Source organism: Eumetopias jubatus, unplaced genomic scaffold (genome assembly GCF_037043125.1).
Source record: "Eumetopias jubatus isolate StellerSeaLion01/CBP00866 unplaced genomic scaffold, mEumJub1_p1.0 scaffold_16, whole genome shotgun sequence".
In the NCBI taxonomy this organism is placed as follows: Eukaryota; Metazoa; Chordata; class Mammalia; order Carnivora; family Otariidae; genus Eumetopias; species Eumetopias jubatus.
The window spans coordinates 38,047,607-38,061,269 of NW_028274822.1; the positions used below are offsets into that span (position 1 = coordinate 38,047,607).

General features: G+C 39.6%; 1 protein-coding gene across 22 annotated transcripts in view; it reads right to left on the reverse strand.

Annotated features, from left to right (window-relative positions):
* The window catches only part of DTNA (dystrobrevin alpha), a 120,446-nt gene that overhangs the window by 34,210 nt on the left and 72,573 nt on the right, over positions 1-13,663 (reverse strand). For 16 of the 22 annotated variants that reach the window (XM_088019596.1, XM_088019593.1, XM_088019591.1 and 13 more), the window contains 2 exons: positions 3,686-3,773; positions 1,344-1,441 (listed from right to left, as the gene is read on the reverse strand). In XM_088019596.1, the coding sequence (XP_087875722.1) occupies positions 1,344-1,441; positions 3,686-3,773 (186 nt within the window). Of the gene's footprint in view, positions 1-1,343; positions 1,465-3,681; positions 3,774-13,663 lie in introns of all 22 variants that reach the window. The other 6 variants (XM_088019603.1, XM_088019599.1, XM_088019604.1 and 3 more) reach the window with 3 other exon arrangements.

A 13,663-nucleotide genomic window follows, 5' to 3' on the forward strand; every position in this document is an offset into this window, starting at 1 on the left:
TTTAAAAAAAAATACTTTGACCATTTATCTCCAAATTCTCAGGTCAAACTCTACAGGCATGAAACAATGATCCCAACCTTGTCCTCTATTCAGTTTGATCTCAGAAGTTACATCAGTGTCTAAGAATGGGATTCAGGGGTAAGATGTTTTGGTGCTCTTCTAAGAAATATAGAACATACAAGTTGCTCCCATGTTGGACTTATTCAGTATTGAGTTTGAGATCTAATTCCACTATTTATTATTTTCTCACTCAGTATCTATTTACTGAGCTTCTACAACGTTCTAACCATGGTTCTGGAACCCAGGGGCCATGTGGCATGGCCTCTGTTCTCAGAGAACTTCCACTTCAGTCAAGGAAGACAGACAATACGCAAGGAAGCAAACACATAGATGCTATTGTTTCCGATAGTGATGTCTCTCTCTCTTTCTCTCTCTCTTGCGCATACACACACACACACACACACACACACACACACACACACACACACACACACACGGAGCTGTGATAGAGAGTGGTTCCTGGTGTAGGAGGTCATGGCATTAGCTAGGTGGTCTTGTGAGCAGAGACCTGAATAATGAGAAGGGCCCATCCATGCAGGGACCGTAAGGAAGAACTCTCTACAATGACAGCAATGAGTGCAGAGGCTATAAAGAAAGAAATGAGGAAGGTAATGAGCGGGGTTTGCTGAGGCTGGAAAGGTAGGCAGGAATTAGTCCCGGTCAGACCTTGCAGACCATGGTAAGAGGGGTGGGTTTTAGTCAAAGTGTGACAGAAACCCATCAGAAGGTTTTGAACAGAAAATAACCTGATATGACTTGTGTTTTATACGGTGATGGGTTGGGATGGTGGTAATGGTGGAAATGGAGTGGGCAGTTTGGGATATGTTGTGATGGTCAGCTGCAAATCAGTCTGTGTTGAATAAAGAAAAGACTGCCAATGGACTGGGCCTCTAGGTGTTTGGCTTGAGCAACTGGGGGCCCGTGGTGTCAGTCCAAATGCCTCTTTTGGCCAGGGTCCTTATATGGACCCTCCCTGAAGAGCCTTCCATTTGTCTCTGCATGAGCCAGCTCCTTGACGAAAGCAAGCATGTCCATACAAGGGAAATTAGGCTGTCTAGAGGGAAAGCATTGATTGCACTGAGATCTCAAAACTATATATATATAATCTCATGAAGCTTTCGAAAATCTAAAGACCCGCTTCTCAGAAGCCCACATCACCGATGAAAGATGTCATCCTTTAAAGAGACACACAGCTGAAACACCTGGATATTTTAAAGCGTTAACTATAAGCTTTCAGTGAGCACAGACTGATCAAAACAGCCAGCGTGTCTAAAAAGCCTTACCTGTTCTTGTTTTCTAGCTCTGCGATCAGCTGCCTCTGCTGCTTGTTTGCATCAATGGTGAAGGAGATGTCAGGAGCACTCCGCTGCTGAGTTGGCTGCTGTAAAACCAACATGTGGTTGACTATTTAACATTGGGAAGGGAAACTGTGTGTGCTCAAGAAGACTGGGATCGTGAGATAGGCAGACGTGAAAGAAAAAATTATTTCTATCAAAGCAAGAACAGCAAATACATGAAATTGCCATTCATCTCCTAAGGACCAACTTCTCTATGAATCTGGAGGACACCTCTGCAATGAATAGCAGAACAGAATTCTTTGGCAGGCAAATACACAAAACACAGAAAAAATAGTTTTGTAGCTTTCTTTTTTTAAATCATTTTTTACTTTTATTTTTTTAAAAGAGTTTATTTGAGAGAGGGGGGTGGGGAGGGGCAGAGGGAGAGGGAGAGAGAGAATCCCAAGCCTGACTCTGTGCTGAGCACAGAGCCCAATGTGGGGGTCGATCTCATGATCCTGAGATCATGACCTGAGTGGAAATCAAGAGTTGGATGTTTAACCAACTGCGCCACCCAGGCGCCACCCCCCTTTCTAAAGAGTTATTTATTTATTTGAGAAAGAGAGAGTACAGGGAGGGGCAGAGGGAGAGGGAGAGAGAATCTTCAGGCAGACTCCTTGCTGAGCATGGAGCCTGATGCAGGGCCCAATCTCACGACCCTGAGATCATGATCTGAGTCAAAATCAAGAGTCTGATGCCCAACTGACTGAGCTACCCAGGAGCCCCTGTTTTGGAGCTTTCTGACTTGAAGTTTTGGGGATCTATTTCGTTCTTGCTGTGCTGTCCCCATTGCAATGGTTCTCTCAATACAGGTGCGTGTAAAAAATACTTCCTTGTTGAGACACCTCTCTAGAATTAACTGTTCAGTCACTGTAATGTACGATTAAAAATTTCATAGTTTTAAAGTCATAGTTACTAGGATTTTCTTTTCTTTCGATCAACATACTTATAGCATTTCTTTATTCATTTAGGTAATTTTACATTGATGGATATATATATCCTTCCTCCACATTCATGCCACACCATCATTCCTGGTCATGCAGCTGGCTTTAGCAACTGGTGTATATGCAGTCATAACTTTTGCTATACATATACATACGTGTGTGTGTGTGTGTATTACATATATATACACATATATATGCACACATACACACAAATTAATCTTAACAAATTATATATATAGATATATATACAAATTAACCTGACCAAATACACATATACATAAAAGTAAGGTATATGATTATATATGTATATACATATATACATATGTATATTTATATGTGTATTTTTTGTTGTAAAATCAAAGTACTATTTTATTAAATGAGTTCTTTTACACAATATGAACATTACTTATAATTGTAAGAGAATTTTTTATAACAAGGACGGACTGATTTTCAGATTTCTAAATGAGAGTCAACTTTTACATACGTATTACATTTACATATGTATATACATGCAATATATGTATATATTTAAGGTGTATTTATTTAATGAAGGTTTAATTTGTCATTGCTTTATAAAAGCAGGGTCAGATTATTATAGTTCCCTGCCCCTTGCTTTCCTTGCTCTACAGTACATTGTAGAAATTCCTCAATTCGTTTTTAAACAAATTAAAAAAAATCACAATTAATCTTTCCACTAAAGAATGCCAAATTTTTAAAATTGGCACTGATTAACTAAGCCCGCAAAGACATGGAAAACCTCAGCCTGCTTTTTAATGTCCAGATACATGACTGTAGGAAAGGTTAAGCTTGGTAAAATGTCTGGCTTTCATAAAGTTTTTCTATGATTTTTTAATTAGCATTTCTTTGAACAAACAAATGGTCTGTGTTGCTAACGAAGAGATTTGAGGTCCTAGGTTTTATGTCCTAAATGGCTTCCTGTAGTTAAGTCTGGCAGATGGCAGCTTTGATTTGTGATCCAGGTTTTCCCTCTGATTTCATTACGCCATTTTTTGTTTCTCTTATCTATTACATATTGATAAAAGTAGAAACTTATCTGAGCCAGTTGTGGATCTGAGTCATCGCTTTGCTCTTTTTATTAAGTGATCAGGAATTATCCAGAGAAATCAGGGGGTGGGCTGGTGCATTTAGTGTTGTAACCGCATATCTGGAGCTATGATTTCTGCGGTACCAGAACCATAGCTGGAGAGGGACAAATGGAAGCAGTGGAAGGCTTGTGTGTAGGTCCTGTGGGCCATCCAGTAACACCTCCTCAGCCCTGCCGTCAGCACTGACCGTCAGGGTAAGAGTGAACATGAATGACAGCCTCTCACTCAAACTACTTACCGAGGAAGTGGACTCTGCCGCCAGTCTTGCCGCGTACCTGGCGATCAGCCTGTGTTCTTCATCAAGCCTGTTTGAACTCTCAAGCATACTATTGAGAACAGAGCAAGAAGGAGACTGTTAGGCAATGAGAAAGATTGATGTGTTCCTATCACTGCCAGGGGGGTTTGCTATTTCAATTTTTTGGTGCAAAAATTTGAAAGCTATACAAAACCCTATTAGGTTAATGATCTCAGACTTGGATTCATGACATGATCTACTATGTGGCCAGGAAGTTTCATTAATAAATCCTGTCTTCAGTTGATTCAATGTCTTACTAAGAACTTCAGTTGATTCAATGTCTTACTAAGAAAACTCCAAAGAACAGTGACTTTTCTCATCAACATATCTGATAAAAGAATATTTTCTCTTTAATTTTATTGCCTGTAACATTTTTATTTAAATATCAGAAAATATGGAAGCAAGACACAACCCTCCCCGCCCCGCCAGTTGTGGGGTGCCTGGGTGGCTCAGTCCGTTAAGCGTCCAACCTTTGATCTCAGCTCAGGTCTTGAACTCAGAGTTGTGAGTTAGAGCCCCACATTGGGTTCTACGCCCAGCATGGACCCTATGTGACAACAACAACAACAACAACAACAACAACAACAACACCAGCACCACAACAGTTGTGGTTGGCCTGCAGTGATCACCACCTCCTGGTATTCACATTTGTGTGTAATCGTCTTCCTTTGGTATGGGCTGGGCTTACTGGCTAGCTTTTAATAAATAGAGTAGAGCAGAAGTAATGGAAAGTCACTTCCAATATTAGGCTATAAAAAAGGCCATGGTTTCCATCTTGAGTATGGTTTCTCTCTCTTGAGCTCATTTGGATTCCTTGCTCTTGGGAAGCTAGCTGCCATGTTATAAGGCAGCCTGTGGAAAGACCCATGTGATAAGGAACTGAAGCTAGCCAATAATAACCTTGTGAATGAAAGCTCATAGGTAGAGCCTTTAGATAAGATAGCAGCCCCAGCCAACAGCTTAATGGCAACCTCATGAAAATCCTTGAGCCACAGGCACCTAGCTGGATTCCTGACCCCCTATGGGATAATAAACGTTTGTTCCTTTAAGACGCTAAGTTATTGGATAATTTGTCATGTAGCAACAGATAACTAATACAAATTGTTATCTATAATATTACTACTCAGGTAACTTGCCATTTTATATTTACTTCTAGAAAAATGGAATTATAGCAGTGGCTTCTAATGACATTAATGGGAATTGTTTATTGTCTCATATAATTATAGAAATTGTTCATACTAGAATAAGAATGATCTGAGCCCTTAAAAAACTAAAGCAAATAGAAGCATTTCAAATTTCCCAATTTTCAGAACGTTCTTCACTCAAGACAAAGTTTTGCATGCCATTAAAACAATTCCATGAAACATACCAGTAACATCAATCCTGTTAACAGACTAGTTGATTATAGTTTGGTTTATCAGTTATTATGGTAAGTATCGGGTCAGAATCAAGATTAGAAACTAGTTTCTCTCATCCCTAAATATATTCTCCTCCATTTATATTTCCTACCTGTTATTCTTAAGCCTGTTTCTTAAAGAAAAAAATTCAATACTCATGATTATACACTGAAAGTAAAACACTTCTATGCCAATATTAAGGTTGTAAGAATTGTCCGTTGCAAAGAATTGAATTTATATAGAGTAATATACACTTGTATTATTTATATGTGTATTAAAATATAAAGTAAATATGCAACATAGTCTTTTAACATTTGTTCTAAAGTGAGAAGATGAGTGAAAATCATTATGTGTTTCCAGAATATTGGCTATGTCACTTCCAAATAGCTTTTCGCTGGCTGGCTGAATCCATTACTGTAACTTTTTTTTTTTTTTTTTTTGGTCATTCAGAAAACATTCCTGTCTCCATCATCTCTGCTCCAGTCTATACTCCTCACGTATGTAAACTATACCTGTTCCCATCCTGAATACTTCCACTCTAGATTTAGCTCTTTTCTCTGGGCTACAATAACTATCTGGAATATTCCTGAATATCTACATTTACCAAGTCACTTTTCCATCCTCAGAAAAAGTCTTCTCTTCCCTTTTGCCCACATGAGATAATGCATGTAAAACACATCAAGTTAGTATGATGCCTAGAACACATTAAGTGCTCAAAAGTCAGTTAATTCTTGTAATTTTGCCTCTTAAGTAACCTGCTCAGATTCATTGATTCATGTCTCCTTCAAAATGTCATCTCCCATCCAACAACCATGCAGAGTAGGGCTTCTTAAACTTTAGTGTATGCACTTATCACCTAGGGATCTTGTAAAAGATGTAGTTTCTCATCTGTAGTTGGGGGTGACAGTGTAGGTTGGGGGGCGCAGAACCTGAGAATCTGCAGTCCAAAGAAGCTTCCAAGATACGTTGATACTGCTGGTCTAAGGGAAACCTTGAGTGGCAAGGATCTAGAAGATCTTGAAAATAAAATGGAAAATCTAAACACATGAAATAAACCCCAAATGCAAGCCATATGCAAGAAATAATATGAGTGTGTAACTGATATTCATATAGCATATATGATATTTTATAAACATTCCTTAACACAGAAAATTCTAGATTTCCATCCTCACATATGTGTGGTACCAATCCCCACAGATTGAGATTTCAGTCAGCATACAAAAGACTTGGAGTAAGAAAATAACTGTAACAGCAAAAGGAGTTAGTTCTGGAGAACTGATGCTTTAAAGCAGAAGTTTGTCTCTAGAATGCAATGTCTGCCCTCTGTAGTGGTTAAAAATAATAAATGAATTTCTTGTTACAGCTTTAATAAGAAAAAAAAGTTACACTCTTTTCACTTTAAACTTAAAACTACTCCACAAAGAAACAATTTAATTTGATTTTAATATGTTTATCATTTCTCACTGGTATTAGAAATAATATGTCTAATTCAGCCCAGTTTGTGTAGACAACAGGGCCCATTGCTCTAAGCCCAGGGCAATGATCCATTTGTCAGAGAGTGACTTTGTCAAAAACATCTGTGAGTGTTTTGATAAATAAATAATAAAAAAACTTGATAAAAAAACCTCTTGATAAAAAGTATCTTTTATCATGAATGACCAGCAAGTATAAATAATGTAAAGGTACATAAAAAAAAAAGCCTCTTGGAGATGTAAGATGTGAAGTTATGGGATCATGTCTAGTAAGCTATAACTCATCCTTCCATGCCTTTCCTCCCCCAGCCCTGACTGAATGAGGGGTGGAGTGATACATTACCCCTTTGTGCACGCACACGATTTATGAGTCCACATGTGCCATTTCAGTATGTTCACATTATCCAAGGGTGAATGAGGCATGCCTCTGATAAATTCCATTATTTCAAGACTTCAATTACAAATAGTTGAAAATGAATGGCCAGTAATCCCTAAATCATCAAAGAAATACCGATTCCAACAGTTTCTCCGTCTCTGGCTATTCATTTCAAGACTTTATAATCAGTAATCTTGCTACAAGACCATGATGAATTAAAAGGTGGCTGCTGTGAAGGCTGCATTTCAGAGCAGGGAAATCTATTATTTTGAAAGCTCTCCACTTTCTACCTTCAATGCATGGCCAGTGGGTGTTGCTAGTGATTTCAAAATGGCATTCTAGGCAGCTCAAGTGGCCTCGGCTGAGGTTGGGCTTACTAAATTGTGATTTAGCAAAGATTTCTGGGAACCTAGGATGTGTTCACATTTCTTTGGTTTCTCTGTAAGCCTGTTCTGACTTCCCAGGTGGGACAGTCAACCAAATAATAATGTGGTCCAAAGGGCAGCAGAAATACTTTCATGTTTTCTCGTAATATTTTTCCATTTGTTTGAATGGGTGAAAGGAATTTTATCAGTAGAGGTTTATTTTTAAGGTCGTTAGGCCTCCTGCACCACGCTTCAATTAGCAAGCAGCGAAGATTAGGATTACTGCCTGGGAAGGCATTCCTAGTTGCACTGGAGCAGAGGATTACTCTATCAGGTTATTTCCTACCTTTTGCAGTAGGTTGAGAGCAAAATGCTCCAGCAATGGAGCCTTGTTCAGGCCTTCAAGAGTCAGTGAGCAGAAGAGAGTCAGGGTGGAAAGGAGCAAAGTGATTCCGGGGCCCAGGACGTGATTTTATGGGACTGAAGAATGGGGAGGGAAATGAACTAACTCTTAGAGCTTCAACTGTTGGCTCTTGAATGACTGGTTTGAAAGGAAAAGACAGGAAATCATGAGATGGCAATCTTCCTGGGTAATAGTAATAAAATTGACCATGATAATGGCATCTCTGTAGGGATGCCTTCAAACTCCTTTATCGAGACCCTGACTTTACCTACTCACTATGTTATAACACCAAGGCCATGCGTTCTACCTTCTTCAAACACACAAATTTCTCTGTTTCCTTCTATTCCAAGGGTCACTGATGTGCTCCAGGCCACTGTCATCTTATCTGGAATTAGCATACAGCCCTCTCAATAGGTTCCTCTTATTTTAGACTTATTCTTCCTTCCAATTCATTTTGCATCCTGTAGTCAATGATCTTTTAAAAAATGAATTTGGCTGTAACATGCATAGAATCCTTCAATGGGTTCTCAGTTTTTAAACTCCTACCTAAGACTTAGGAGGTCCTGCATAATCTAGCTTCATCCTTTACCCCCCCGTACTCTAGCATCCTTCCTCAGTTGAGTTCTTCAAGGAGAAGTTTCACATTTTCTCTCTCCTCTGAACAATCTCTCTGCCTCCTCCACCCACTTCCACTTGGCCCATTCCTCTTCATCCTGCTGTTGGCTTTAGCGACCATTTTCCACCTTTGCCTCTGACCTCTAAATTTGGGTTTGTTGCTCCTCGGCACTCGGCACTGTCTGCCCTTCCGGTACCTGGTACCCTTCCCATTTTAATTGCCTTTTCACCTGTCTTTCTCCTTTATTAGACTGTAGCTTTTTTGGGGGAAGAATGGTTCAATCTTTTCACCATTAGATCTTGAACGTTTAGCACAGTGCTTGGAACACAGCAGGACATGTCTGAGCGTTAGTGGGACAAAAGAACAAATACAGGTTAGCTCTCTTTGGCTTGCAGTGTCATGGACTTTGGCCCACATCTTCTATATCCTTCTTGGCTCTGCATGCATCCTCAGCACTGAGAAAATCAGAAGGGAACAGATAAAACACAGCACTTTAACACTAGCCATGCTGTCTAAAATCGAACAGAGTTATTCACATTTGGCAGACTGAAAATCAAGACACACTCAATTGCTGCATGTGGATTTCTTATCTGCTCTTTCTAGGTGCTAAAGTTTATAGAAATGTCATTATACTCCTTCATATTTATCTACATCAGATCTTCCCCACCTGCAATCATGGCAAATTCTCTTTGGTTCACATTTTATTGTTGTTCTTTTAAAGATTAGGAAAGCAGATGGTATCTGAAAAAGGTAAGCTCTCATTCAGAAGAAATGCTTACTCTTAGGGATGAATACAGGTAGGAATGTTATCTAAGGGTGGGTGTGAGGTGGGAATGGATCATTTTTTAATTCACAGCTTAGCCCTCTTAGGTACTATCTGTGTGACTTTGGACAAATCACTTAACCTCTCTGTGCTTCATTTCTCTCACTCATTAATACAGGGGATACAGTGATCACATACCTCCTGCTGTCAGGAGGATTATTATATAGTGTTTAGAGCAGTGCCAGGGCACACAGTGAGACTATGGAAGTATTCTTTTTACTTTTACCTCTCTTTTTTTTTTCCCCTAAATATTTTATTTATTTATTTTAGAGAGAGGGAGAATGAGAGAGAGCAAGTGAAGTGGGGGGAGGAGCAGAGTGGAAAAGAATCTGAAGCAGACACAGTGCTGAGCACAGAGCTCCATGCAGGGTTCGATCTCACCACCTGGAGATCATGACCCGAGCAGAACCAAGAGTTGGATGCTGAACCGACTGCACCACCTAGGCGCCCCTACTTTACCTCTAATGGTGTAAGCATTTTTGCACCATCATCTCCTTATCTATAAATTAGCTTTTGCTCAAGAACATAACGATTAGTTACTGGCTAGTATTCTAGGGTATACCAAAAAGAAGAAAGCCCAGTTAGTTGAATCAGGGAAGGGTTTTACAGAAGCTCTAGGTGGACTTGACATCTCTGATATCCTAAAGGGAAGAGTCAGCTAACGTGACAGCCTTCTCTTCTTTCTCCAAAGGTGCACACTGCCGTTAATTTGTCACCAAATACACCAAATATCCTTTTCACACAATATATCATTGTATCAAGCAACATATGAGAACAGGCCCCACACTAAGTTCTTTATTTTAGCACATTTGGAGAAAGCATACTCTGAAGTTTATCCATTTAACCATATTGGTGAACTATGAGCTATCATTTTTTTTCTACCATATTATAATGAACAGGTTTTACAGTATGAGATTTTAAAATATTTATTGTATGCTTTTAATCCTATTCAAAATCAAGCGAGGAACGAATATTGTGTTATTCCCATGTGTCTGGTACTACACTAGCTAATTTTCACCAATAACCTCATCAGACTGGTAGTGTCTCTCTTGTTTTCCATGGAAACTTAAAATGTATTAGAATCTATCACAGAGAAATGAACTCATCTTAAAATCAATTCCTCATCTGAGTATGCTGAGTAAACCTCTGTGGGTACAATGCAGCCAATGCAGATATGTGCACTGGTCATGTGACATTCATATTTCTAGAATCCTAAGGAAAATAGCTTTTTCAGAAGTCTAGTTTTAAATTTTTTAAAAAGATTTTATTTATTTATTTGAGAGAGAGCGAGAGAGCAAGCACACAAGCAGGGGGGAGGGGCAAAGGGAGAGGGAGAAGCAGACCCCCCACTGAGCAGGGAGCCCGATGCGCAGGGCTCTATCCCAGGACCTGATCATGACCTGAGCTGAAGGCAGATGCTTAACTGACTGAGCCAACCAGGCACCCCAGAAGTCTAGTTTTATAACTGAAACTCCTAAACATTTTAAAGAATAAAAGGAGCAGGGTTAACAAGCAAATGAAAACTCATAAATAAGAGACACTTTCAGTGAGTGTAGGTAATAATTTTTTTCTTTCAACAGGTTGCAATACATTTACATTTTCCAAATCAGCCTTTACTGAAAAGGGTCAAGTTTTCGCCTACACATTAAAAATATTAAAGGTATACAATTTGGTGGATTTAGTGTTGAAGTGGGTCATAGATTGAATTGTGTCTTTCCCAAAATTCATGTGTTGAAGGCCTAAGCCCTAGTACCCCAGAATGTGACTATATTTGGAGTTAGGGTTTTTGAAGAGGTAATTAAAGTAAAATGGGGCCCTAAGCCAACATGACTGGTGTCCTTATAAGAAGAGGAAGAGAACTAGGGATGTTTGTGCACAGAGGAAAGGCCACGTGAGAACAAGGCAAGAAGTGGCCATCTGCAGGCCAGGGAGAGAGACGTCAGGAGAAATCAGCCCTGCTGGCACCTTGGTCTTGGACTTCCAGTCTCCGGAATGGTGAGAAAATAAATTTCTGTTGTCTATGATGCACAGTCTGTGGTATTTTGTTATAGCGGCCCTAGCAAACTAATACAAAGTGAAGAGATCAGAGAACATTAAAATTAAAAAAAAAGTTATTTCCCAATATCACTTTTAGTTTAGTTACCTCCCACCCCCATCAGTTGCTTTCCCCATGTCGGTGAATTGCTGATGCTTGTCTTTATCCAGGTTTACCACCACTCTCTATGTAAAGCTTAATACTTTACTTTTTCACCTACTTTATACTCCTACACTAAATGTTCAACCTAAGGGCTAATTTATAATAGGTGATTTTTTTTTAAAGTAGTAAAAATATTTATTTTACTAGTAAAAAAGATTTTCCAAGAAATACTAACAATTGTGTTTAGGGTGAGAGGGAATTTTATACCTATAGCACCATCAATATCCCGTGACATCAACAGATATTTATTGTGTACCTACTGTGTGCCAGGCACTGTGTTAGGTGCCAGAGATATGGTAATGAACAAGTTAGAGAAGCTCCCTGCTCTACAGAGAAGGCAGCTGGTGAACTAATGAACCAACTAACTGACCAACCAATGATTACAGGTATGGTAAGAATGAAATAAACAGTATGCCATGATAGAGACTAGTACGGGAGACCTACTTGAGGAGATGCCTTTAATCTGAGTTTGGAAGCCAGAGAAGCAGCCTTTACATACGTGTAAAGGGAGCCAATGTACATGTGTGTGGCCAGACAGGGCAAGGGTAAAGTGGGAAGAATGTTCTTGGCATAGGCAAGAACTAGTATCATGGTCTTGAGGCAGTTTTAGGCACTGATTAAAGTGGATGCTGCTAAGTATTGGGATTGAGTGGGAGAAGTCCATGAGACTGGGCCTGAGACAGGACTAGGCAAGGGTTGGCCTGTGCACAGGCTTCTAGGCCTGGCGAAGGGCCTGGGTTGTAAACCAAGGGCCGTGGGGATCTATTAAAGGGTTTTAAGCAGGCAAGCCAATAAAAATTTAGACCTCATATATGAAACCTAGAAATGGCATCAAATATATAATTTCCTGTACTTGAGAAAAACATAAGCAAAACAAATTTTAACCTATTTATATGCGATCAGGGGTCTAATAGCTAAGTGACAGTAATTGATCATGACATCGAAGTATGGACAGTAGCCTTTAACTGCACTCCCTCCTTCCCTTACACAGGGGGTCTTTTCAGAGCTGAGAGTAATATGCCAGAAGCTTATGAATATGGTAAGTATCAAGGATATAATTATGGGTAGAGTTGGAAGTTCGGGGCTGGTTTCCCATTTTTTTAGTCTGCCTGCCACAATGGGTCCCTATAAACCACTAGCAAGCCCAGCACTTGAGCTTTAGGGACAGGCAGAAAAAGTCCTCACTGTATTACATTTTAATACACTTTCTCCCCCATTGGAGAAGATGGTTGAAAACCATTAAGGCTTTTAAAACTTCACTGTAGTAGGAAGACAGCAGGAATTCTCCCTTGAGCTACAGTGAATTTATTTGGCTTCTCTGACATCAGAACCAGAAAGGACACAGAAGTGTTTCTCTAATTTAGCAGACTATTTACAAATGAGTCAGTTTCCCATTGTATTAAGTATATACACAATGGAATATTATGCAGCCATCAAAAGGAATGAGATCTTGCCATTTGCAACGAAGTGGATGGAACTGGAGGGTGTTATGCTGAGTGAAATAAGTCAATCAGAGAAAGACATGTATCATATGACCTCACTGATATGAGGAATTCTTAATCTCAGGAACACACTGAGGGTTGCTGGAGTGGTAGGGGGTGGGAGGGATGGGGTGGCTGGGTGATGGACATTGGGGAAGATATGTGCTACGGTGAGCGCTGTGAATTGTGTAAGACTGTTGAATCACAGATCTGTACTTCTGAAACAAATAACGCAACATATTTTAAGAAAAAAGAAAAAGAAGAAGATAGCAGGAGAGGAAGAATGAAGGGGAGTAAGTCAGAGGGGGGGACGAACCAGGAGAGATGATGGACTCTGAAAAACAAACTGAGGTTTCTGGAGGAGGGTGGGGGGATGGGTTAGCCTGGTGATGGGTATTGAGGAGGGCACGTTCTGTGTGGAGCACTGGGTGATATGAACAAGCAATGAATCATGGAACACTGCACCAAAACAAATTATGTAATATATGGTGATTAACATAACAATAAAAAAATAAAAAAAACAAAAAAAAACAGAAAAAAAATATGGGGAAAAGTCTCCCACACGAGTTAATCCAGAGCAAATATGAATAATTATAAAAACAAATCTTTTAATTTAGAACAGCTATTAAGTTCCTGTTTATAGACCATCTCATGAAGGGTACAGATACCGGAGGCGTGAGGAATGGGGTGGACAACAGATGGGACCCAGTGTCAGAAGACCTGTGTGCAAGCCTTGCCAGCATGTGACCTTGGATAACTCTCTTAATGTGCCAGAGCTACCATTTTCTTAT